The sequence below is a fragment of the Mytilus galloprovincialis genome, chromosome 1 (genome assembly GCF_965363235.1).
Source record: "Mytilus galloprovincialis chromosome 1, xbMytGall1.hap1.1, whole genome shotgun sequence".
NCBI lineage: Eukaryota > Metazoa > Mollusca > Bivalvia > Mytilida > Mytilidae > Mytilus > Mytilus galloprovincialis.
Genome location: NC_134838.1, coordinates 45577055 through 45601287, shown reverse-complemented (window position 1 = coordinate 45601287; position 24233 = coordinate 45577055). Strand labels below are relative to the sequence as shown.

Sequence of the window (24233 nt, the reverse complement as noted above, 5' to 3'; positions counted from 1 at the left end):
TTGTCAGAACGACTGAAAACATTATAGTCAACTTCGGAATAACTACTAAATAGTGTACGCAATCCCGGTCCATAACCCGTTATAAGAACGCTAAGGGACATGCTTTAATAAGATCTGGTTACCCAAAGCTTAATACCCACGAATCCATCGTCAACAAGCATATCATTTCTTAGAACTGCAAAGCTTATAATCAGATAAAAGATGTGAAACAATGTTGTACCAATAACAGTGAAAAAAAACTTGTCCAAAATGTTTATTTATTGCTGAATTAATTTCATCAGATTTAGATTCTTTACTTCCGATAAACCTTCCAAATGCAGAAAACAACATTACGGTTTTAGATATATATATATACTGCGTTTAAGACTGAGACGCAAAGTTTTAATAGAAGATTTGTGAATAGTTACATGGGTTTATATCGTATAGCTACTACTATAGTTACTACTATATAAATCCTTGGTGATTTGTAACACAAGTTTTTAATGTTCGTCAATTATATTCCTGAGGTTCTTTTTCGTATAATCTGGGACTCTGCGTCTGAGTAAGTTATAAATTTCAAAAGATGTATGAAGATGCCACAATGATCTTGGAATTAAGCGACCGGTGTTAAAGTAAATTGGCATGAAAAAATGTCAAAAAGGGAAACATTGTTTAAAAGTACTTTCTATACAGTTTCATCGCATAAAAAAGAACTCTAGACTGGGTTCTATATCAGTATAGAGAACATATATAGTAACCACATAAGTCACAAACTGACTGTCAAACTGTATGGGTATAAAATAGAACTAGTAGTTAAAAATCAAAGCCTTTTACCTATTTTTTTAAAATTCTCACATCAAATGAAGAAAGCATAAATCAGTAATTTCTATTCAAAATCATATAATAATAAAGGCAAAGTTGGAAAACGGTAATACTTGCACCATTTCCTGTAGTCACTTTTTACTTTGGTTGAAGGCATATCTTTACTACTGTAACATCTGAAAGTATCTAAACTGTTGCATGAAATTACACACGATCACCATGCATGCAAATTTCAATGAACTTTGATATCCAAAGAACTAAATAATTACAGAACATGTATAATATAAGTTTCATAAAAATCCGCACTCCTGATTGCCTGTAAGGGACGACATCAAAAGATCAATGTAGGATAAAAAAAAATAACTTAATCAAATAGTTTGGGATTGGGGAGGGGGTAAACTGCTGCAAGTTTTGTTTATCCGACATTGATTTTTACATATATCCATATTGATCAATCAATTTTTCCCAAATTGAATTTAAGAGGGGGTGGGTCAGTGAAAAAACTATGTGAATTAAGTTTTGTATCCTTCATTCAACTTTTTATGTCGTCTCTAAGTAATCGCGAGTCATTTCGATATAAAATTGTATTTCTGCATAAAAATCAATAAACATAGCAACACATGCTTCTCATGACAACTTCACAACGATATGAAAATAAGGAAACAAACAAAAAGTTGCTATTACTCGTAATTTCATGGTTGTAGATTAGAAGTGTAACAAACTAGATTTTTTTTTAATGCTTCTTTTCGTAATTTCATAGAGTTTTAAAAAGCTTTAATTGTGCATGTGCACATTTTAATCACGCTATCAATTAGATATAAGAAAATATGGTATGAGTGGCAATTAATGAGACAACTCTCCAGCCAAGTCACAATTTGTAAAAGTAAACCGTTATAGGTCAAAGTACGATCCCAACACATAGCCTTGGCTCACCCCGAACAACAAGCTATGAAGGACCCCAAATGACTTGTGTAAAATCATTCAAACGGGAAAACTAACTGATATCATCTGTATTAAAATGAGAAACAAGATACACTTATCAAATACATCAACAAACGACAACCACTGAACATCGGGTTACTAACTTAGGACAGGTGCAAACAAATGCACATGGATTGAACGTCTTTATAGGTACCAACCTTTACCCTTCCCAGCAACAATAGTGTGACATCACATCATAGAAAAAAACATACTAAAAGATATCAACTGAAACGGCTTACCTCAATCATAAGACGTATTAACACAAACAGTGAACATACACTGAGCGAATAAATTTGATCTATGACACAATGTTAATACAAAATTAATAAAATAGGGGGTGAGAAATATCAGAAAGACAACCATTGCCTTGGAAAAAATGCCGTCAAATAAAATAAGGTACACAGGTAAATAAAGATATGTTTGTTGTAAGGTATAGTTTTACAGTAATGGTATACGGAAATTCATAGTAAGAGAACTGAAGTGAACATTTATAGTCATACATAATAAAGTGCACAGGTAAATTAAATAAAAACTTGATGTAAATCGTGTTTTCATGATCCAAGCTAAAAAAGCGTTGACCGTGCACACATTTTTAGAATGAAGCGCTTCCGCGCTTCATCCAAAATGTACTTCGGTCAACGCTTTTACATCCCAATAAAGTTACAAAAAGAAGCATTCAATTCTTAAATAATCTAGAGGCTCTTAAGAGCCTGTGTCGCTCACCTTGGTCTATGTGCATACATATATTAAACAAATGACACAGATGGATTCATGACAAAATTGTGTTTTGATGATGGTGATGTGTTTGTAGATTTTACTTTACTGAACATTCTTGCTACTTACAATTTTCTTTATCTATAATAAACTTGGCCCTTTAGTTACACAGAGGAAAATATTTTCTAAAAATTTACAAAAATTTATAAAATTAATGAAAATTGTTAAAAATTGACTATAAAGGGCAATAACTCTTTGAGGGGTCAACTGACCATTTAGGTCATGTTGACTTGTTTGTAGATCTTACTTTGCTGAACTTTATTGCTGTTGACAGTTTATCAGATAAATATTGACTAGATAAACAATGTAACCCCTTTCAGATTTGCTCTTAATGCTTTGGTTTTAGAGTTGTAAGCCAAAATCTACATTTTACCCCTATGTTCTATTTTTAGCCATGGCGGCCATCTTGGTTGGTTTGCCGGGTCACCGGACACATTTTTTTTAAACTAGATACTCCAATGATGATTGTGGCTAAGTTTGGTAAAATTTGGCATAGTAGTTCCAGAGGAGAAGATTTTTTTTAAAACGGTTAACAGACGACGCCGGACGTCGAACGCAAAGTTATGAGAAAAGCTCACTTGGCCCTTCGGGTGAGCTAAAAAGAGGCTGTCAATCCTACACTAACAATCCATGAGAAATCAAAATATAATTATGTCACTGGTTAGCTTTACCCAGACCTAGTTTGTCCAAACTGTATCATGAAAAAATAAATACGGTAGTTCAAATCTTTTTAATGTTCATTAAAGCACGCCTTTTATTTACAATGTCTCGATATCTAAAAAGATGGTTCAAACCAGTAATAGTAATATCTGTCAGAAATATAGACCAGACATGTACTTCTATAAAAGTAAAAATACATCTCCAATATAGTCATCCCATTTATGTGATCTGCCTATATAGATTAAGGCAGACAACCTGTATGTAAACCGCCATCTGAGTCTAGATCTTTGATTAAATCCTGAAATATTTAGACAGGTTAGCTATTGTATTGTAAGAATATTCGTCTGGATGAAGAAAACTGGGCCCTACTAAAAAGCGCCCGGGAGCGCCCGGGTGAAGAAAAGCGCCCAGGGAAAAGAAAAAAGCGCCTGGGGAAAATAAAAGGCGCACGGGGAAAATATATAGATATTGAATTGGCATGAGACAACTTTGTGTCAATGAAATAAGTTATGCACATTGATTTTTTTTAAATGTTAAACAAGTATTTTGTAAATTCAGATAATAGATATTTGTAATAAAGCACAAACACAAGTATGAATGTTTCAATTTTAACATTAATATATGAACACATTATCTAAGAACCACAAAAGTGACACGCACATGTATATCAGCACCAGCAAATAAAACTAAGTATACTATGCATGTTAACAGCAGGTGTTTGGTATAAAACAAATAACATTGAATCACCGATAAGCAGTCGTGATTTAAACAGTTTTGGTTTTACAAAAAAAAATATTTACAATTTTTCGGCATGTTCCACAAGGCCAGAATATCATATTTGCTTTAGCAAACTTTTTTTTTTCTTAGTGTCGGACAGGCATGTTGAAATCCTTCTACGATCTTCAAATTTTTTTAATAACGAAATATACGTTTTGATCGAGGACGATATCGTTCCTGATTCTTTTATATACTCTTGTTTATATTTACGGCTTACTTACTTATATACAATTTTGAAATCTAAAATGTAAAAAAGTGCAACAACACTATCTACACAAATGATAGAATTGTAAAATAAATTAGGAAAAGATTACTTTCAGACAGTGCTTTGAGAATATCAAAAGAAAAGATTGGGTCACCGTACGTTTTTTACCGGATAAAATATAAAATAGGAAAATTCCATGTAGAATCCTTCAGAAAATGCACTGTTTTAGAGTTACCTCCCATTAATGCCAATTTGAAAAAAATTAAAAACAACCAAAAATAATCAATACTTGTAATAATATTAATATTTTTTATAAAGTTATATTCTTATAAATTGGTTCTTTTAAATGAAAATTCACATTAAATATCTGCATTGCTGCATCAAATTTGCTAATTTGATGGAAAATCTGGACCTTAGGTTTTCTGTTTTTTGCAATCCAAGATGGCGGAAGACACCAATACCACCTTAAGTTAAACAAAATCTAAGTTTTTGTTTTTGTTAGATTATATTTTCCAATTTATCCATATAAGGGAAAATAACACTCATAGAAAATTGTTTATACTGGATTTCAAGAACTTGTATAGTCATATTGATCATCATACACAGCCTTATTTCAATACATGCAATACAAATAGCCCACGAGAAGCCAATTCTTCTCACAATCAAATAAAAAAAAATTGTGAATAATCAATGCCTAATTCAATTTTGGACGACTTGAAAAAGAGCACGATGACCCATACTTTTGAAACATAACTTTAAAAAATAATCATTACAAAAATCACAAATTTGGCATGGTATAAGGACTATATAAGAGCATTCTATTTGTGGAAATATACAGTTTAAGAACGTCAAATACCTTTCGGGATTTAAAAGATTTTCAGCTAGTAATTTTAGAAAATCTATGTACATTTTTTTAGGGATTTACTTAATTATTTACTGTAACATATACATGTAGACAATAGAAGCTATGATAAAAGGCAGAATTGATATAACTTCTTCTTCTTTCGTAAATCCCTCCAATATTGGAGCACTTGGAAATAAATCCAATATATATATATATATATATATATATATATATATATATATATATATTAAAATCACTAAAATATACGGTAGTCGAATAATCCTCCACCAGTAGAATAGTGTATTCACATCCACAAGTGCAAAGTTTAAAATTCTGTACACAAGCAATAACCTACTCAAATGTCCACTTAGTATAGTTAAAATCTAAAATTATATTGTCTGTAAAATCATAGAATTTAACTTATTTTATATCACACAGAGATCGTCAGAATCACAATAGACTATAAGCATTAAGCCTTCTAACATGCACAGCATGCAATATTCTCTAGAGATTACTTAAATTGTTCGAAGAAATTCCTTGTCATTTGGCAATAAGTTTTGCTGAACGAGACACTGACAGTCAATAATTAGTTGGCATTTTATTTGTCTAATAATAAACTGACTTTTCCATTTTTCATGACCAATTTTAGATATAATAAGGTTCTTCAGTATTTGAGATTGTGATTTTCTTATATCATTCAATGCCGAGCATCTAGTGAGTACATGGAGAAGAGTCTCATCTTCCAATCTGCATATAGGACAAGTTGGATCCAGCTCAGACTGATTGAATTTCACTTTATGGATCTGTAGAGTATATGTTCCTGTTGCCATTCGAGCTTTTGTTACTGCCTGTTTAACGGAGTTAGTAATGGTATCCCATATATTATGTGTTTTCCCTATTTCCATAATGTCAAATGCAAGTTTATTCAAAGTTGTTTTTAAATTGCAGTCCTCTCTTAATTTGGAAGTCCAATATGAATTGATTGATGTTTTGACAATTTTTTCCAATCTAGTTTATTGAAATGGCCGTTCATTATTTCACTGAATGAAGGTAATTGGTACATAGTGAGTACGTCTTGTATTTTAACAAAGAAACTAGTTGGTTTTCCACTTATATGTTGTCTACGAGCTATTTCTCTGATAGACATGTTATCACTCATAGCAATGGAATGTAAGAGACTTAACTGTCGTTTGTGGATTTCTGCGGCAATTGGAAGAGCGCCAACTAAGAGATATACTGCTGAGGTAGCTGTTCTATTTAGTAAGGACTGAGGTGTTTTAGTGTGCTGAGATGGAAGCTGCAGAGTGAGACCATGTCCTTGTTTTGGATATGTATAGTTTCAAGTCCATACAATAATCTTGGGATGACATATATTTGGTAAATTTTGACGGAAGTTCTAGGATTTAGCCCATTTGTTCCATGGACTCCACTTTTAATCAATGAGTATAAAGTTCTCCTAGCCAATGTTATTCTTTCGTCAACATTAATTTTACTGTCATCAGAAGTAGTTCTCTTTAGACCAAGGTGTGTGGTCTCAGAATTGATATCTATATCATTTTGTCCAAGTTTAAGACTGTTTAAATTATTATTGAAGTTTTCTGATTTTTGCTTAGTAATATTTTTGATAATGGTATTACTCTTTACAGGATGTATTTGAAATCTATGGTCTCCAGCATATGTATACACGGTGTCCAACATTTCTTGCATTTCTGTATGATCATATGAGAGTAAGACGATATCGTCAGCACATGTAGGTGTTTGAGTTCCCAATCGAGATACCAATTCCATGTTTTCTAGATTGCATAGTAGCTCATTAATATATTGTTTATAGAGATGAGTTGACAAGACTCCACCTTGTCTTACGCCTGTTCAATCCTAAAGCTCAGTAAAGCTTTGATCTCCTTGCCATTTCACAGTAGATGTTATATCCTCATATAGATCTTCGATTATGTCCCAGAACTGAATATCCATGCCAAGAAAATACATTTTGTCCAATAATATTTGATGGTTAACAACATCGAATGCTTTTTGGCTATCAAGAGTCGTAATAAATAGTAATTTGTTCTTTCCTGTAATTTCAGAGCACACTTCAGATAGAATAAGTGAGGCCATATTTGGGGAGAACCCTTCAGTAAATCCAAACTGCATATTAGATTGATTCATTTTGCGTATTTTAGCTTTTTCTATAAGTACATATTCAAAATCTTTGCCATAAATAGACGTGACTGTGATGCCTCTGTAGTTTTCTGTATACATCGCATTTTTTCCTTTCTTCGGGACAGGTGTAATTACTCCAGTCTTAAATGACTTTGCTACTTTGCCTTCTTCCAGAATTTGTTTAAAAATGGTTTGGTAAGCAATGAGTGATTCGTCTCCAGTATGTTTTATATGTTCTGCTCTTATCCCATATTCATCTGCTGTCTTGCCATTTTTGAGTTTTAATATAGCTTTCTTTATTTCATCCTTGGGTACATCAATTTTCCTTTTTCTTTCTGACTTTGAGACTTTCTTGATAATATCATATCTTCTTTGGCTATTTTGCATTAATTGATCAATAAATTCTGGTTGTTTTTTTAGGGTGGCTAGTTCCTTGAAATATTCAGCAAAGATTTGTCTTTGTTCATTTGAGGTTGAAGCTATTTGTTCCTTTTTCATAATATATTCTGGTACAGAGAATTTTACTGTTGTCTGATTTCGTTTTAATAGCTGAAAGAAGGTTTTGTCATTCGGGTCGTGCTCTAGTTTGTCAAAAAACTGTTGTCGTTCAATGGCGATTTCTTTTCTCTGTTGTTGTCTTAGTATACGCTTTGCTTCCTTTTTAGCAAGAAATAGCTTGTGATTGTTTCTTGGACGTCCTGCCAAATCCCATTCTCTATGTTTGTTTTTGCTTTTTCTTATCAGCTGCAGAACAGTTGGAGATGCTTTTCTTTTGAATCCGTTAAGTCTAATGAGTTTTTTGGTACGACAGATTCAGCTGTTTTATGTAGAATTAAGGTAAGATCTTGCAGTTTCTAATCGACAGAATAATTGGTCCAGTTGATTTGTGAAATTGCTAGTAGGTCTCTAAACGTTGATTGATATCGTTTTTTATCTACATTGTCCCACAGCAGCTTGTATGAAGTTGTATTTTTCTTTTTCCTATTTTGCTGTTTAGCATCAAGTTCCTTTGTTGTTATGGCTTTTACTGGCAGATGTGTAGAGGAATTTATAGGACTTTGCTGGATAACCATTGTTGTTTCAAGAATGTCTTTGTTTGATGTAATATAATCAATTTGAGACGAAGATCTGCCATCATTATGATAAAAAGTTTTATTGCTCTTCATGTCAGGGTGGATAATCATATTGTTTTTCTTTACTAAACTTTTTAAATTTTGCATCATGGCTGTTATTCCTATCATTTAGATATGTACCATTCATATCTCCACAGACTAGTACTGAATGAGTGTCTTCATATTTGTTTACTATTGATTGTAAAATATCTAGGTGTTCTTGATATTCAAAATCTGAATTCGCCTTTTAGTTTGCATGTAGGCATTTACTAAGCTTCTTCTTCTTCTTCTGGAAGTCCACCCTATCTGCAGGGTCACCGCATTTAAAAATTTTGTTTATTTTTAAAATTGCGTTATTCAAAATTCTATCTACTGGTTAAAATTTAAAATAATAGTAACAGAGTTAGAATAGGATAAAACTAAAAATTAGTTAAAAACAGGAACTTGTATATGTACACTATACATTTAAAATTATAAAATGGATAAAAGTAATATCTTATCAGTTGTTTAAATTTATCTTAGCAAAGGAAAGTGAAAGGAACTACTAATCTGTACTTGTAATTGGTTAAATTTATGGACTAGTATGGAATAAAGCATATGTGCTTACAGGATTTATGATTTGAGTTCGGTTTCGTTGAAAGTGTTTTAGATAATACAGGTGGCGCTTTGTTTATGTAGCAACAAGATGGCGAAAACTTAATTTAAAGATTTGATTGCATATTCAATCAGATAATGTACCATAATGCCCTAAGGAAATGTAAATGTTCACATCAAATTTATATGATAACTCATTTATGTCAAACCCAAATAAAATGAAAAAATCAAATGGGGTAAACGTCAATGCGACGGCATCCTAACAACACTCAAACATTATATTCAAAAGCATGCATGTAGTTTATAGTTATCTCGTACCATTCCAAACTCGTACCAATGTCAACTCGCACCACTAAAAACAAACTCATACCACTGCTAATTCGTACCACCGTAAATCCATACCATTGTAAAAACTTGTACCAACTTATTTGTATGCATTCAAATGGTGTGTAAATAAGGAATTATATATACCAAGTTAAAATCTTTTCCTCGTCATGATTGTTCATACTTAAGTTAACTCGTACCACCGAAAACTCGTACCACGTTAACTCGTACCAAAAAAGTTAACTCGTACCAACGTAAACTCGTACCACTGGGAAGTTGTACCATTAAAAATATATTAAAAATATGAATGTTTTATGTTTTTTTTTTTTGTAAACTTAATAAAAATAAAGTTGAATTACTTGAATTTTATACTGGATATTAAGGAAAGCTTAGACAAAAATACAAATGTTTTTTTTTAAGCTGCTTTTTTTTTTAAACTGATCTTTCAAACTAGTTTTAATCCAGAAGAAAGTAAAAAAACATTGCTTTAACTGTACCTTAAGTTGAATGTCTATATCCAAATTAAATTAATTAAAGCTGTAATCCATGATCACAAATCGTATACTATGTTTACAATTGTTGAAAGCCATGTGCTTTTTGGCGGGAAAATTCGTGAAACCCCTTAACAGGAAACAGTTACATTTCATTGTTATTTATAGACAGTAAGAATTTCATTTTGAAAATCATTTTGATTAACCGTGTTAACTGCTAAGATTTATTCATGAAAAATCAATATTTTCTTGGGGTGAAACTTATAATACTTTAATAATATTACAAATATAATAATAAACCAGTCTGAAGTATTTTCTATCCAGGACCAATAGACCAATACAAATTGGTCATTGTACTTTCAAATTATATATATTTTACAGACTTAAGAGGTATTGAGTGAAAGTAAGGTATATATTCATCATTTAACACCATTTAAATGCATTTAAATAAGTTGGTTCGAGTTAGCAGTGGTACGAGTTTGCATTGGTACGAGTTTTTTTTTAGTGGTACGAGTTGACGTTGGTACGAGTTTACAATGGTACGGGATAACTATAATTCATTTGGATGTAACCTTGTTCTGACAACCATGCGAGACAATGTAAATAAAGAAATCATCTGTTAATGTATGCCCCTTGTGATGGTGTTTATAATTATATTTCTTAGTTGCCTTTGACATCATATTTGATTTTTTTTTAAGAAAACGGCTTATTTTGAATGGTACGGCTTCACAGTGGTACGAGTTGACTTTTAGTGGTTAAGGTTGATGTGGTATGAGTATGCAATGGTACAAGTTAATTTGCTTCCACTACGTACATACATGCATCTATTCATAATGTGAATTGACTATATACAGATATATACATAATTTTTTAGTATTGAAAAACATTACATAGTTTAACCAGATATTTCTGGATCACCAGAATACTATAATATGAGGTAGGAGTTACCTGTAAAAGGGAAAGAAGTCCATATCATTTTTTTTTTTAATTAGGTCCCGCCTTTAGGCGGGTCACCCTATAGTGATCAGTCTGTCCGTCCGTCCGTAACACTTTAACTTTGTGTCCGCTCCATATCTAGAGAACCATTATGATTTCATTCTTTATACTTTACATGTTTATTAACCACCACCAGAGGGCGTGTCATGATGTATGTACAACTTCTAGGTCAAAGGTCAAGGTAAAAAAACTTTGATTTCAGTTGACAACCCTGTGTCCTGTGGTGAAGATGGTGTCCGCTCTATATCTTGAGAACCGTTATAATTTTATACTTAATACTTAACATGTTTATTAACCAACACCAGAGGGTGTGTCATGATGTATGTACAACTTCCTAGGTTAAACGTCAAGGTCAAAAACTTTGGTTTCAGTTGACAACCCCGTGTCCTGTGGTGAAGATCGTGTCCGCTCCATATCTAGATAACCGTTATGATTTCAAAGTTTATACTTAACATCCATTTTAACCACCACCAGAGGGCGTGTCATGATGTATGTACATCTTCCTAGGTCAAAAGTCAAGGTAAAAAAAACTTTGGTTTCAGTTGACAACCCCGTGTCCTGTGGTGAAGATCGTGTCCGCTCTATATCTTGAGAACCGTTATGATTTCAAATATTATACTTGACATCCATTTTAACCAACACCAGAGGGTGTGTCATGATGTATGTACAACTTCCTAGGTCAAAGGTCTGTCTGTCTGTTGGTCTGTCCATCGCTAACAAATTTGATCCACACTATATTTTGAGAGGACAGCTGTTATTATTTCATACTTTATACCTGACAAACATTTTCAACTTAACATATATATTAACCAACACCAGAGAATGTGTCATAATGTATGCATCCTAGGTCAAAGGTCAGTCCGTCGGTCTGTTCATCCGTTCGTTGTTCTTAACAAATCGTGTCCGCTCTACCTCTCGAGAACCGTTAATATTTTATAGTTTATACTTTATACTTGACCGTCTGTCTGTCGGTTTGTACATGACACCAGAGTGTGTGTGACACCGAGTGTGTGTCAAAGGTCTGTCCGTCGGTCTGTCCATCCGTTTGTTGTTCTTAACAAATTGTGTCCGCTCTACCTCTCGAGAACCGTTAATATTTCATACTTTATACTTGACCGTCTGTCTGTCGGTTTACCCCACGTTATTGACAGCGGGGCCCACAGAGATGGCTCCCATCTCCACAGTGCCCATCTCAATGGTATCTAGTTCTAACAATTTTTAATGTGAAAAAGAAACAGAAATACCGTAATGACTAATGTTTCTGAAGCTGGTCCTGTTGTTAGTGATACTAAAAGTCTCATGACAAATAAGACCCGAAGAACGAAAGAGATTTATTCTTCGTATTTTTCCCTTTTTTTCTTTTTTTATGTATTTGTTTTTAGTTTACTTTATTAAATATTTAAACTTAGCAACTGCAAATGCATATGAAATATTTAAAATTAAACAGGGAGCAGTTTAAAAAGTATCTAGAGCAAATACTTGAAAATTGGAGAAGGTTAAAAGTCATATAATAAAACAATTGTTAACCATTGGCCTCGGTGAATATCATATCTCTATGGTTGATAAATCATTATATCAACTGAAATCAAAAGTCAATAATTGTATAATGTGGACACTGAGTATCAACTCTACAAGAAGTTTAATAGTCCTTTTTTGAAAAAATGAAACTGACTTTATATATACATAACGCCTATTTATATTATGAACAATTAAACAAGACAAATTGTGAAAAGCATTTAAAACCCTTAATTAATTTAAAAAATATCAAATCAGTCACATATACAATAAGCTGAAAATACACATGTTGTAAGATGTGTAGAAGAGCTTCATAGAAAATGTGATCAATGCATTTATAACCATATAAAATTATAAAAAGAAGCATTCAATTCATACAAATACCTTTAAACTCTGTAAACATACATTTGTACATAAGCACAATCAATTCAGAATTAGTATCTTTTTTAAATCATTTTACATGTTTTAGGAGGATTCTCTACAAAACTTATAAAGAAAATTTTTTTGGAAACATTAGTCTACATGTATGTCAAAACAGTCATGTGTGCTTTTGTATGTCTACAAAGTTGTTTGTCCAATACTTTTCTTAAATGTACATTTATACAGTTAAGGTGGTACCTAACACTACAGGGAGATAACTCTGTAAAATCAGCTAAACGTTTTAATTATGTTGTGTTGTAATGGGAATATTAAGCTTCTCAAAGATCAAAACTGGTGTTTGTCAAACTGCTATATAACTAGTGTAATTTTTCTGATAAAATGGTTGTTTCAAAATTTTTAAAATTTATATATTTTGGTTAAAGGGTCAAAGTAAATACTTTGTCAAAATTTTATGAAAATTAAACGAGCCAAATTAATTTTAGTGAAAGTGTTGGGTACCACCTTAAATAGAGAATAAAAACAATATGATTTTATTTATGTATGACATTTGTTACTGATTACTGAATTCTCTTAACAATTCAAACCATTATTTCATATGACCCTGTAGTATATTGCCCTGTAAATCCCTGATTTTTGCCAACCCTAGTTTGATGCACATAAAGCCAACATCATCGGTATATATTGTATGTTTTAGAAGTGCTGCCTGCTGGCCATATGCAAAGCCACCAACCTTTCTCACCCTGACTAAGAACTAGGCATGGTGGAGTTATGACCATTGACCACTAGTGTTAATTATTCATTTAATACTGTACAGTCTTTTTTTCTTTTCAGATGTTAGAATGAGTAGAAAGAAGCTATAAAGATAAACCTTTAAAGATCAGCATAAATTTACTAGCCATCATGCCACCAAGAGGAAGAGGAGGTGGGGATATTGTACTGGATAATGATGTCAGCTTTCCACTTGAGCGTCTTTTTGACCACAGAAACTTGGACCATCTTCCTCGGGGAAATCGTTTGGATCAGTTTGAAAAAAGGGACCTAGCCCATGTCAAGCATTATAAAGCTGCAGTTAAGATATTTGGGGGTCCACTTAGTAGGAAGAGAGTTATCCAGGCTCCTCCTATGGAAACTCCCATGAAACACAGACTAGGAGTTTATTTAAACAAAAAAGACCCCCCTCCACCAATAAAGTTATGTTCAGAAATGAAATCAAAACCATTTATGATAGATGAAAATGCTGATGCGATTGCAGCAGGGAAAAAGGCAGTTGCTGAAGAGGACTCGTATAAGAAATGGATTGCAGATCGTCAAAAATTTAGACATGATTTAGACAATATGGGATTAAATGCAGAATGGCTGAGAAGGAAAACAAATAAAACAGAATTAGAAAAACGAGTCTATAGAAAAATGGTAGAAGAAGCAAAACCTAAGCCAATCATTCCAGAACCAATTATAGAAAAAGTTTTAGAAGCTATGATATCTATAGTGCCCTCCGTTAAGATTCCCTCCCCACTAGGTGTGCGAATTCTAGAACAACATTTACGTAAAAACCAGATACGTCTTATAGACTTGTTTGTTATGGTTGATAGGGATAAGAACTGGAGAATTTCTAGAGAAGAGTTTAAGCAGGCTATAAGAGAGGTAATGAACCAAATTTACATTAAATGTTGATCATGATTTGAACTGTAAATCAATAGAAACAGTGAATTATGCATTTGAAATAACATACCATTTACAATATGCTACAAATTAATAATAATATACAATGTACAGTATGGATTTTGTGAGGTTTTACTCTTTGAACATTTATTAATACAGTTTATTCTGGTTATTTTGTCAGTAATTTTGTTCCTTTTTATTTAGAAAGAATTATCCTGAAAATTTAAAATCAATCTGGTTTTCTAACAATTTACTTTATTTGTACACAGTAAGATTTACTTACTTGTAAACTACTAAATGAGATACATATAAGAGTATGTTATTTTTTCAGTCAAAAGTGACAATGTCGGAGTCTCTCCTAGAAGACATGATTCTTTCTCTCGATAGTAACTTTGACAATTATTTAGACTACAAGGAACTAGCAGAAGGACTCAATATGTGGCGAAAGGAAAGAAGAGAAAATAAAAGAAAGGCATTATCAAGGGAGTCTACTAACTTATCACAGAAATCTGAAACAAGTAATTATAATTTATATACATGTACTTAAAATGAGTTGATTAGGTTTCATTGCCATTTTTTAAAGGAAAGTTGCTGTTTAAAAAAAATCTACATAATTTACTTATTTATTAGCAACAAATTTAGAAATGTACATGTTGTTAAAGACTTTTAATGTTGTGTTCCCTTCTTTCAATTTAGTTAACAATTATTAGTATCTCTTGAAAAAAGTGAATAGACCTTTGTTATTTAATTCAGTTTCAATTATGTGGCTAATAAATAAAGGCAACAGTAGTATACCACTGTTCGAAATTCGTAAATCGATTGAGAAAAAAAAACAAATCCAGGTTACAAACTAAAACTGAAGAATATGCATCAAATATAAGAGGAAAACTATGACACACCAGAAAACCAAGTTTAAAAACTAGATTAATATAAATACAAATGTATGTACACACACACACACACACATACACCATGTTTACAGGCAAAAATAAATTTAGTGTTCAAGACAATTTTTAAAAGTCGACATTCAAAACAAAAGAGGTCAAAACAATAGCTAAAGAAAAAAAGGAAGATAAAACTACCAATTTTTGTTGATAGAATGTAGGGTAAGCACCAAATTGCAATAATCTTTAATTTGAGAGAATAATAATTGCTGTAAAAAAAATATGTGTTGGCAAAATGATGGCAGAACAATCTCATTTTGCTAACACAGATTTTACCTATTTACTAATGTGTGTTTTTTTGTTTATCTTTTAATACTGTCCAAAATATGAAATATACTTAATGACATACATGATATGATTTAATTTACTAGTTTCTGCTACACCCCAGTCATTGGAAGAACTATATGATGAACCTGATTATCTTGAACTTATGAAGGAAGGAAAGATGACATCTGCTTTATCAAGACATCAAGATACTAGTGAGGAAGACATTTATGGGGACCCTGAATTGGCAAAGAGTAAGGAATCACCAAAATCGTCCAAAGGCTCTCTTCGAGGATCTGCCAAAGGGAGGATAGATTCAGGAATAAGTAAGACATCTGCCAAATCTTCTCGAAAGTCTGTTGGTATTGACAGAGAACCATCAGAAGAAAATATTGTCATAGGTCAAGGTGAAGGTGATTTAAAGGACAGTGCTGAATCAGAGGTTAAAGTTCGCATTGGTTCTGCTAAAAGGAGTGCTAGTAGAATTAGTGGAAGTAGCAGGGCTTCTACACCACAATATCTAGAGGTTCCTGAGCAGGATCTCAAACCTGATAGAATGATTTTATCTTCAGAGGAGGCTATGGTAGACCTTAGAAAGAGGGACAGAGAAGCTTTAAAGAACTCTACCAGACAGGGTGTAAGATATTTTCAACAATAATAAATTTCTCATTCAATCCACTTGCTGGAGAAAATTGGTATTAATTTTCAATGTTTGAGGAAAAAATGTATTTTCATGGATATTTGATTTTGATGAATTTGTTGTTTTGTAGAAGTCTGCATACAAGACTTTAGATTTTTGTACTTTGTTGAACATTTAGATTCAAGGTCAACCATAACCAATGAATCAAGGTCAACCATAACCAATGAATCAAGGTCAACCATAACCAATGAATCTAGGTCAACCATAACCAATGAAATCCAAGAAAATTTGTATCCCACAAATAATGAACCCACAGTCATTTTAGTTAAATAAGACCAGTTCTGATTCTAAAGAATCAGCATAGAAATATAATAAATGAAAAAGAAAAAAAAACCTTGTAAATGAAACTATCAAAATTAATATTGAAATTCTCAAAATAAATGAATCTGTGCTAGTATGCTAGCTGTTTATAAGGAAGCAAGAGTGCAATCTAGCTTTGTTTCTCTTTCATCAGAGAATAAACAGTCAGCCGTATATTTAGAAGTGTAAGTGTGAGTATTTAAATTTGAAATACATTTTCTATTTTTCATAGTCACCTAAAGTAAGATTACCTGCACCAGGTGTAATCAAGGTGGGAGACAAAGCTATAGATGATCATTCAATGAGATCAACATTAAAGGGAGAAACAGCAGACATGGTTAATAAGTTTAGAGAGTTAAAGCTTAGAGAGTATTGTGATATAACCAAACTCTGTAAATTAAATGGAATAATATTAAGTGAAAGACTATTAGAAAAAGGTAAGTGCTTTTATGCTGATAATAGTGAAGACTTTTTCCTGATACATTTACACATAAGGGTTGTTCAGAAGAAAAATATAGCATTAGAGTTATCACTCTTTTTACTACTGGTATGTATTTTAATCATGGTTTCCTCTTTTCAGACATATAAAATTTTAAAGGAATTTAAATGAAGTGTATGAGACCTCTTTCAAATTTGTACAAAATTGTTTGAGATTCATAAAAGTACCAAAATCAATGAATAAGACACATATTTTAATGTTATTAAACCCATTGAAGATAAATGTTGATTACAATTTTTTTCCATATATCTTTTTGGTGAAGCATTATGTACAGATCTAGAGAAGGGAAAGCACAAAATAATTTAAAGAAGTCCTAGACAGCTGTTTTTCATTATCTCACCATATATACATTTGTTTCTTGTACATGTACATACTTTTCCAATTTAAATTATACTCTCCAGGGTTTCTGCTGGCGGTCGCCATTTTCGCAATTTGCGAAAAAATAATAATTGTGGCGATAAAAAATTGTCATTTGCGAAAGAATTTGGCGAAAGAAATATTTATAACGATTTATTTCCTCCATCTTGTTTGTTTACTTTTTTTCTGAGTTTCTCGGACTTTACCCGATCAGACAATACTCGGAATTCACCTTGACCTCATTCAGATTTGGACAGAAAATCAATAATCAGCTGATTGCATTTTATAGCTATCGACAACAAAGGACTAATTAATAAAGGTGTTGATTGTATTGTTTGAAAAAATGATATGGTTAAATGGCTTCCGCTAAATGTCACATACATAATTTATTCACACTTTGCGACGCACGTGTTTGAAGCTAACTTTTGACATCTCCTCTCCTTTTAACGATAGTTTAGAAAAGAAAGCTGTTGTTGTGACGAAAAATGTTCAAAAGCAAGAAAAATCTCTGATTTAAAACTTTAATTATCCTTTGACTTTAATATAGGTAATTGCTTAGGGAGTCTACTGTAAAGTCGTTTGAGTGACACACGTGTTTCAAGCATAAAATTACGTCTCAACTTTTTCATTTACGATGGTCAAGAAAAGAAAACTGTCCAAAAGGTTGGGAACAATCCCTCGAATAAGAGTAACCCTTTAATGTAATGACTACACATGAAATGAGAAATCAATTTCATGTGATGAAAGCTTTTGTTTTGTTGTAAAAACCACTTCTTAGCTAGTACAAAAGGGCACATCAGTATTTTTCTTTTAAAGAAACTTTCCCAACGAACTATACTGGTATTATATGATCAAAAGATGTCCATGAATTTTGTTATATTCCAGGACTTATATCTTCTTTATTATTAAAAATATAGTGGCCCCCTCATTTAGAAAAGCTGTTTAAAATACTATGAATATTTTTCCCTTTTAAGTTAAAAAAAATCTGTTGTTTTAAAGTAAATGTTTAGTGTTTATTCATTAAAATGTAGACTCTAAAGTAAGTTTGAGAGAATAATCATAGATACAATGGCGCAAAATCATCTTATTTAAGGGAAGTAGGAGGGGGGTAGAAAAAAAAGGTAAATTTTAAACAAAAAATATATTTATGTCACTTGGCGAAAAAAATAATTAAGTGGCGAAAAATATATTGTTTTGGCGAAAGAGGTGGCGAAAAAAAATAATTGACCCAGGGGTTACCCTGATACTCTCAAGATTTGATACAAAATAACCAATATCAAGAAAACATTCTCGTTTTTCATCGTTTGGTGTCATAGAGACAGTATTCTGACTTGTCTAATCACAACTTTGTTCTTCTTTCTTGGCATCTTTTACCTTGACTAAGTTGAATACATACAAGTATTTTTTATGTGTTTCTGTTCAAACACACAGGATTTATTAAACTTAAGTTAGTATTCACCAATCATTGAACAAAACCCCTAAAAATTGTATGACAAAAAGATAAAACCTAAAGTCATATTGTAAGCCATATAATGTAACTTTGTCCTGGAAATATAAGTTTGCTATCCAATAAATGCCAGTAACACAGTAAGTAATACAGTATAGTGTTATATATGTCATAGATATTGAAAATTGAATATTGTATCAAATGTGGTACAGAACTACTGTAGTCTAGCATTTTACCTATTCTTTTAAAAGTCTTATAATACAATTAAGAGTTAGATCTCTTTTCCCTGCTACTTTTGAATTTAAACAAAAATGTAAAACAAAATGCAACATTTCAACCTTTGCTCACTTAGCCCATGCATCACTGGTGTCAACGTGATGATCGTAACTGTAATTACAATCATCCCAATCTTAATAAGCATTGCCATTGAAAGTGTTATTCCTAAATAGAAAAACAACCAGAAGAAGGAAAATCGAGATAAAAAAAACATGATGATGATCGTAATTTCGTCTACAGATGATCGTAACTTGTACTTGTTTTTATAAAAAGATGATCGTAACTCAAAATTTACGTTGGTTTTTTCTTTAAAGGAACATCTTTTTTAGCAGTCATGATATATTGGTACATGTATTACTGAAAATAGTATGATTTTAAAATTAAACAAAATGAGCGTTAATGAACACCGCCAAAAAAAAGAATAACTTGGGGCTTACAAGACATATGGAAAAAGCTGGTGATCTTTCTGTAGTACTGAGTTCATCTCGTATTTTTGTGGGTGTTTGTTGCTCAGTCTTTAGTTTTATTTCTGATATATGCAAGTGTCCTCAATATTTTATTTCTGATATATGCAAGTGTCCTCAATATTTTTTTCTTATGAGTAATTAAGTCAACATTTAAAATGAATACGTTTATATGAAATAAACACAAATATCGTCCTCATGATACAGTTGAAGAATACAGGCCAATACTTTCACTGAATATTTTAGAAATAACTAATAAGTAATGGTTGGCATGAAGTCACATTATTTTGATGTGTTTCTGTCGGTTTTAACTTGTTACCAGAGGGATGGCCAGGGTACCTGTATGTGTCCCCTTTTTGTGGAAAAATTTGGTTGATTATATAGGGAATCAATGAAGCATGCCTGAAGTGGACCTACTCTTAGGCAGCCAGTCCCCAGCCCCTTTATGAAAATCTGTGGATCCGCCACTGGACTACTGTTGCCTATATTTAGCATGGGTAGGCTATTTATGTAAGGAAGGAAAAAGTTGAAATAGATGGTATACATGTTCATATTAGATTCCATGTTTTTTTTCTAGCTATAAATCCACACTTATGGTATATGACATGTAATATAGAAGTTAGTCGAAATTTATTTAAGCCAAACATAAGGTAGCTACCATTTTATTTTTATAGAGAAGGAAGGGGGGGGGTAAATTTGGAAAAAAAAAGCAGGACAGGAGTTTTGAGTAGAAATGCCGGATGAACAACTTGGCCAAACAAAAGGACAGGATGACAATTTAGGGAAAATCAGCATGAACTAATGAAAAAAAGGCAGGATCAATAGAGTAAAAATTAAAATCGCAAGACAGAGATTTTAACTTAAAAAAATGCAGCACAGAGATTTCAACTTAAAAAAATACAGGATAGAGTTTTTCATCCTAGCCCTTCCCCCAATGAAAATCAAATAGTAGCTCCCTTTATTGATGGTTTCTTTGTGTTTTTTTTTTCCATTCAAAAGATATGGTAACACTTAAACTTACTCCTATATTTTTTCAACCTCTCCTTTAAAAATCCTATTTCTGTTAATAAAAAAACTATAAAGTCTGAATTCCCCCAAAATACCAGGTTCTGGAAAGGAACTATTGTCCCTAAAAAGTGTAGGAAATTTTTTTTACCAAATAGCTGGACACTAATATGAAATGTCCAATACCTTATTTATATAAAATATATGTAATCAATATAAAGTTGTTAACCCTCAATGTATTTTAACTAGATAAAAAAAAACAGGAAATCATAACCATTTGTGCACTTACCAATAGGACGTTACCCTACCCTCAGTGGTAGTTCCTCATAATTATCACAATATTAGCTGATAATGTTCATTTTTCGCATACCAGACAGCTTAATCTATCAGAAAATGCTTCTTTGGAACAGACAGTTACGATCATCTTAAATAAAAGTTACGATCATCATTGATAAAAATAAATAAAAGTTACGATCATCATCGTGATTTTTTTGTATCTCGATTTTCATTCTCCTTGTTGATTTTCCATCATGTACGAAACAATATTTCAATGGCAATGCTTATAATGATGTTTCTTGACATAATACAAATCTGTAAATAAGCTGTCAAAGTGGAGAAATCAGCCTTATAAAATTTTCCTAAATTTGTGTCCTTCATATTGGGAGGATCGTAACTGCAGTTACGATCATCACGTTGACACCAGTGATGAATCATTGAATTATATTATGATCAGTGGTTTTTGTTTCAGTTTTACTCTACCCACCTGATAGACCTCATCATGAAATTCATAGAAATGTCAAAACTCCTGCTGATCCTTTACTATCCAGTCATTATGCTGAACCAAAAAAAAGGCCAAGGACACCTATAGAGGTCAAACACAAGGATAAGGTCAAGAGGTCAAAGAGTGGTAAACTAATGTTTGATAGTAGACATAGATATCCACAGAAATCCAATGTTGCTTCTTCAGGAACCAAAGAAAATCTATCTACCGGAAGAGCGGTTATCAGAAGTAAAGTCGATTGTTGGATGACGTTTGAGGAGTATGAAAGATTAACAAGGTACTTAAAAATAAACTTTGCATATTTGTATCATTAATCTACTGTAAACTATTGGGAGGTTTTGATTAATGTGAATAATGTCACTGAATGGGTATTGCAATATTAAATTAAATTTTGCATTCTTATACATGACATACATTTTTTTTTACCTGAAACATAATACTGTATGTAGATTTTCTTGAAATTGAAATATTCATCGCTAATTTTCGTTGATTCTACAAATTCACAATAATAAATGTAAACAATAATTTGTGAATTTACAATATACATTAAATCCTTGTTGTGTGGGAATTTGTTTTTGTCAGTCCTAAGGCCAGTGTGTAAATGCTCATTTAGTATACATCTTGGCTCATTTAATTGGTAGGTTTGAAAATAATGCTTATCTATATGCATCTTTGCAAATTTAAGGAGATTCTGTATGATAGCCATTGATACAGTAATCAAATTATGATTATGACAGAATAACAAGAAAGTGAACAAGTTCAGGCCAATATAGGGCCTAGTTAGGAAAGTTTAGTCTAGCATTTAAGGCACTATGATTTTCTAATGAGGTATAGATCCTTTATACACATTGAACCTCATTACGCATCCGCTCTTCCAACTTTATGTTTTGGGTAAAAATGTGTATTATAAACAGCCAGATATCATACGGTAATGATTATATTAATCAATTTTTTTTAATTTTATTTCAGACATTTAGAAACAAGATACCAGCAACTTCATGGTAGCATAGACACTAATGCTTTCTGGCCTGGTCACTTACTGGACAAAGTACGACTCTGTATGCCACCTTATGACAAGCAACATCCTTCATTGAACAGCTCTAATGCTCTGTTTAGGGATGTTGGTATAAACAGAAGAAGCCATGTTGTTCCTATTAGGGAGAACTCAGCATGGCCTGTTAATGAGTATGGTTTTGTTCAGAATGGCATATATGATCCCTATGCCAGAAAATATTAATTATGTAAACATTTGTAATAAGACTGTGACACAATTAACATGTTATTTAATGGATTAAAAGCACATAATGCATTCTGCTGATCAGTCTTTTTCTTTTAAGGATGTACTTAGGTGAGGTTTTTGAATTTGTGCTAAATGTTCGGACTACTTGGTGTTTTTCCCTACAATACAATGTAAAATATTTTGCCCCATAACACCCTTTTATTTTTTCATATTAGACTTAATAGCTCATGACAGGCCATTTACCAAAATTTTAGAAGATTCTTAATTTTCTTTCTTTTGTTTTGAGACCCAAATAGTACCAATGCATATATAAGGTAAAAGTCCAAGTCAGCCTTTTCCCGCCATATTTTAAATTTCAAATATCTCAAAAAGGAGGTCCATGACCTATCAATATTTTTAGCTTATCTTTATCCTTAATAGATGCTCTACCAGCTTATAGTATCAAATTAATTTCTGAATTTCTTAATTTTTACCTAACCTCACCTAAGTACATCCTTAAGGTTAAAAGTTTTAGTGTGCTGATTTTGCTTTACACCTTCAACCATGTTTTTGAAATGTTTGTAGTTTATAAATTTATTTTTAGCCCATTATAAACAATCTGAAAGGACACAGCCTCTTGCATAAGCACTACACACTGTAAGGAAAAAATAATGGTGTTTAAAGTGCAAAATACATGTTTGAATTTTATGTAAAGTTATTCTTATTCATGCTTGTATGGATACTTTTTTCTTACTTAATTGAAAACAGTCATAGTAAAACAGTATTTTTTTTTAATTTGAAGTACATGTATAAGAACCATAAGATTTAAGTCAAATTCTATAACAAAAATGCTATTCTTTTTACATGAGTAAGCGAGCGTCAGTGTATTTTTATATTCTTTATTTTCTGGTAGTTAAATTGCTTATTTGATTTAATATGTTATCATCAGTACCAAATCTGTGATACATATGATTGTTATGTGTAATTGATTTTAATTTTCTAATATCTATACATTTTTTTTAAACAAAAACATTTTGATAGTCATATTGTGAAAACAATAAATAGTAAGTTAATTGAGTATTATAAAATATTTGTTACCAGCTTTATCATTATTTAATGGTTTGTTTGTCCATATATTTTTCAAATGTTTATAGTTTTGAAGTCAGTTTATTTGCCTGGTATGTTGATACTTGAACATTTTGGTATTTTTTTGTTAATTTAATTTATTTGTTTCATAAACTAAACATTTGAGAAATAGAGACTTAGATCCCAGAGTCAAAACAATGTAAATGGCACCTGAACTTTTTAATGACAAAAATTGCATTCAATTTGGAGGGTTTAGAAGATACTAAGATTTTGCTTAAAAACTAAATCAGTTTTACTGACTTTTTTACCATGAAAAGTTTTTACATTTTTTATTTCTTCAATGTGCTTTAACTAATGTCCAGGATTTTATTTTTAATGAGAAGTCTGTTATTAAACTACTTTGTTTTATTCAGGAATCAGTAAAAAGCTATTTGATCAAAAAGATTTCTTTAAGTAAATGTTTTTCTAATAACAGACTTGAAACCATTTTCACTGGTCCAGTTTGTTTGTATAAGGGTCAGGATGGGGTTTCTTCATTCTATATTTTAGTTACCATTTTCACTGGTCCAGTTAGTTTGTATAAAGGTTAGGATGGGGTTTCTTCATTTTATATTTTAGTT

General features: G+C 31.8%; 1 protein-coding gene across 1 annotated transcript; it reads left to right on the top strand.

Moving 5' to 3' along the window:
- Nucleotides 1–8968: 8968 nt before the first annotated feature.
- On the top strand, nt 8969–22620 carry LOC143075733 (EF-hand calcium-binding domain-containing protein 12-like). The gene is made up of 7 exons (XM_076251290.1): nt 8969–9068; nt 13444–14253; nt 14603–14789; nt 15587–16116; nt 16712–16916; nt 21276–21585; nt 22278–22620. The coding sequence occupies exons 2-7, from the start codon at nt 13513–13515 to the stop codon at nt 22543–22545; spliced, it is 2241 nt and encodes a 746-aa protein (XP_076107405.1). The 5' UTR covers nt 8969–9068; nt 13444–13512; the 3' UTR covers nt 22546–22620.
- Nucleotides 22621–24233: the final 1613 nt, after the last annotated feature.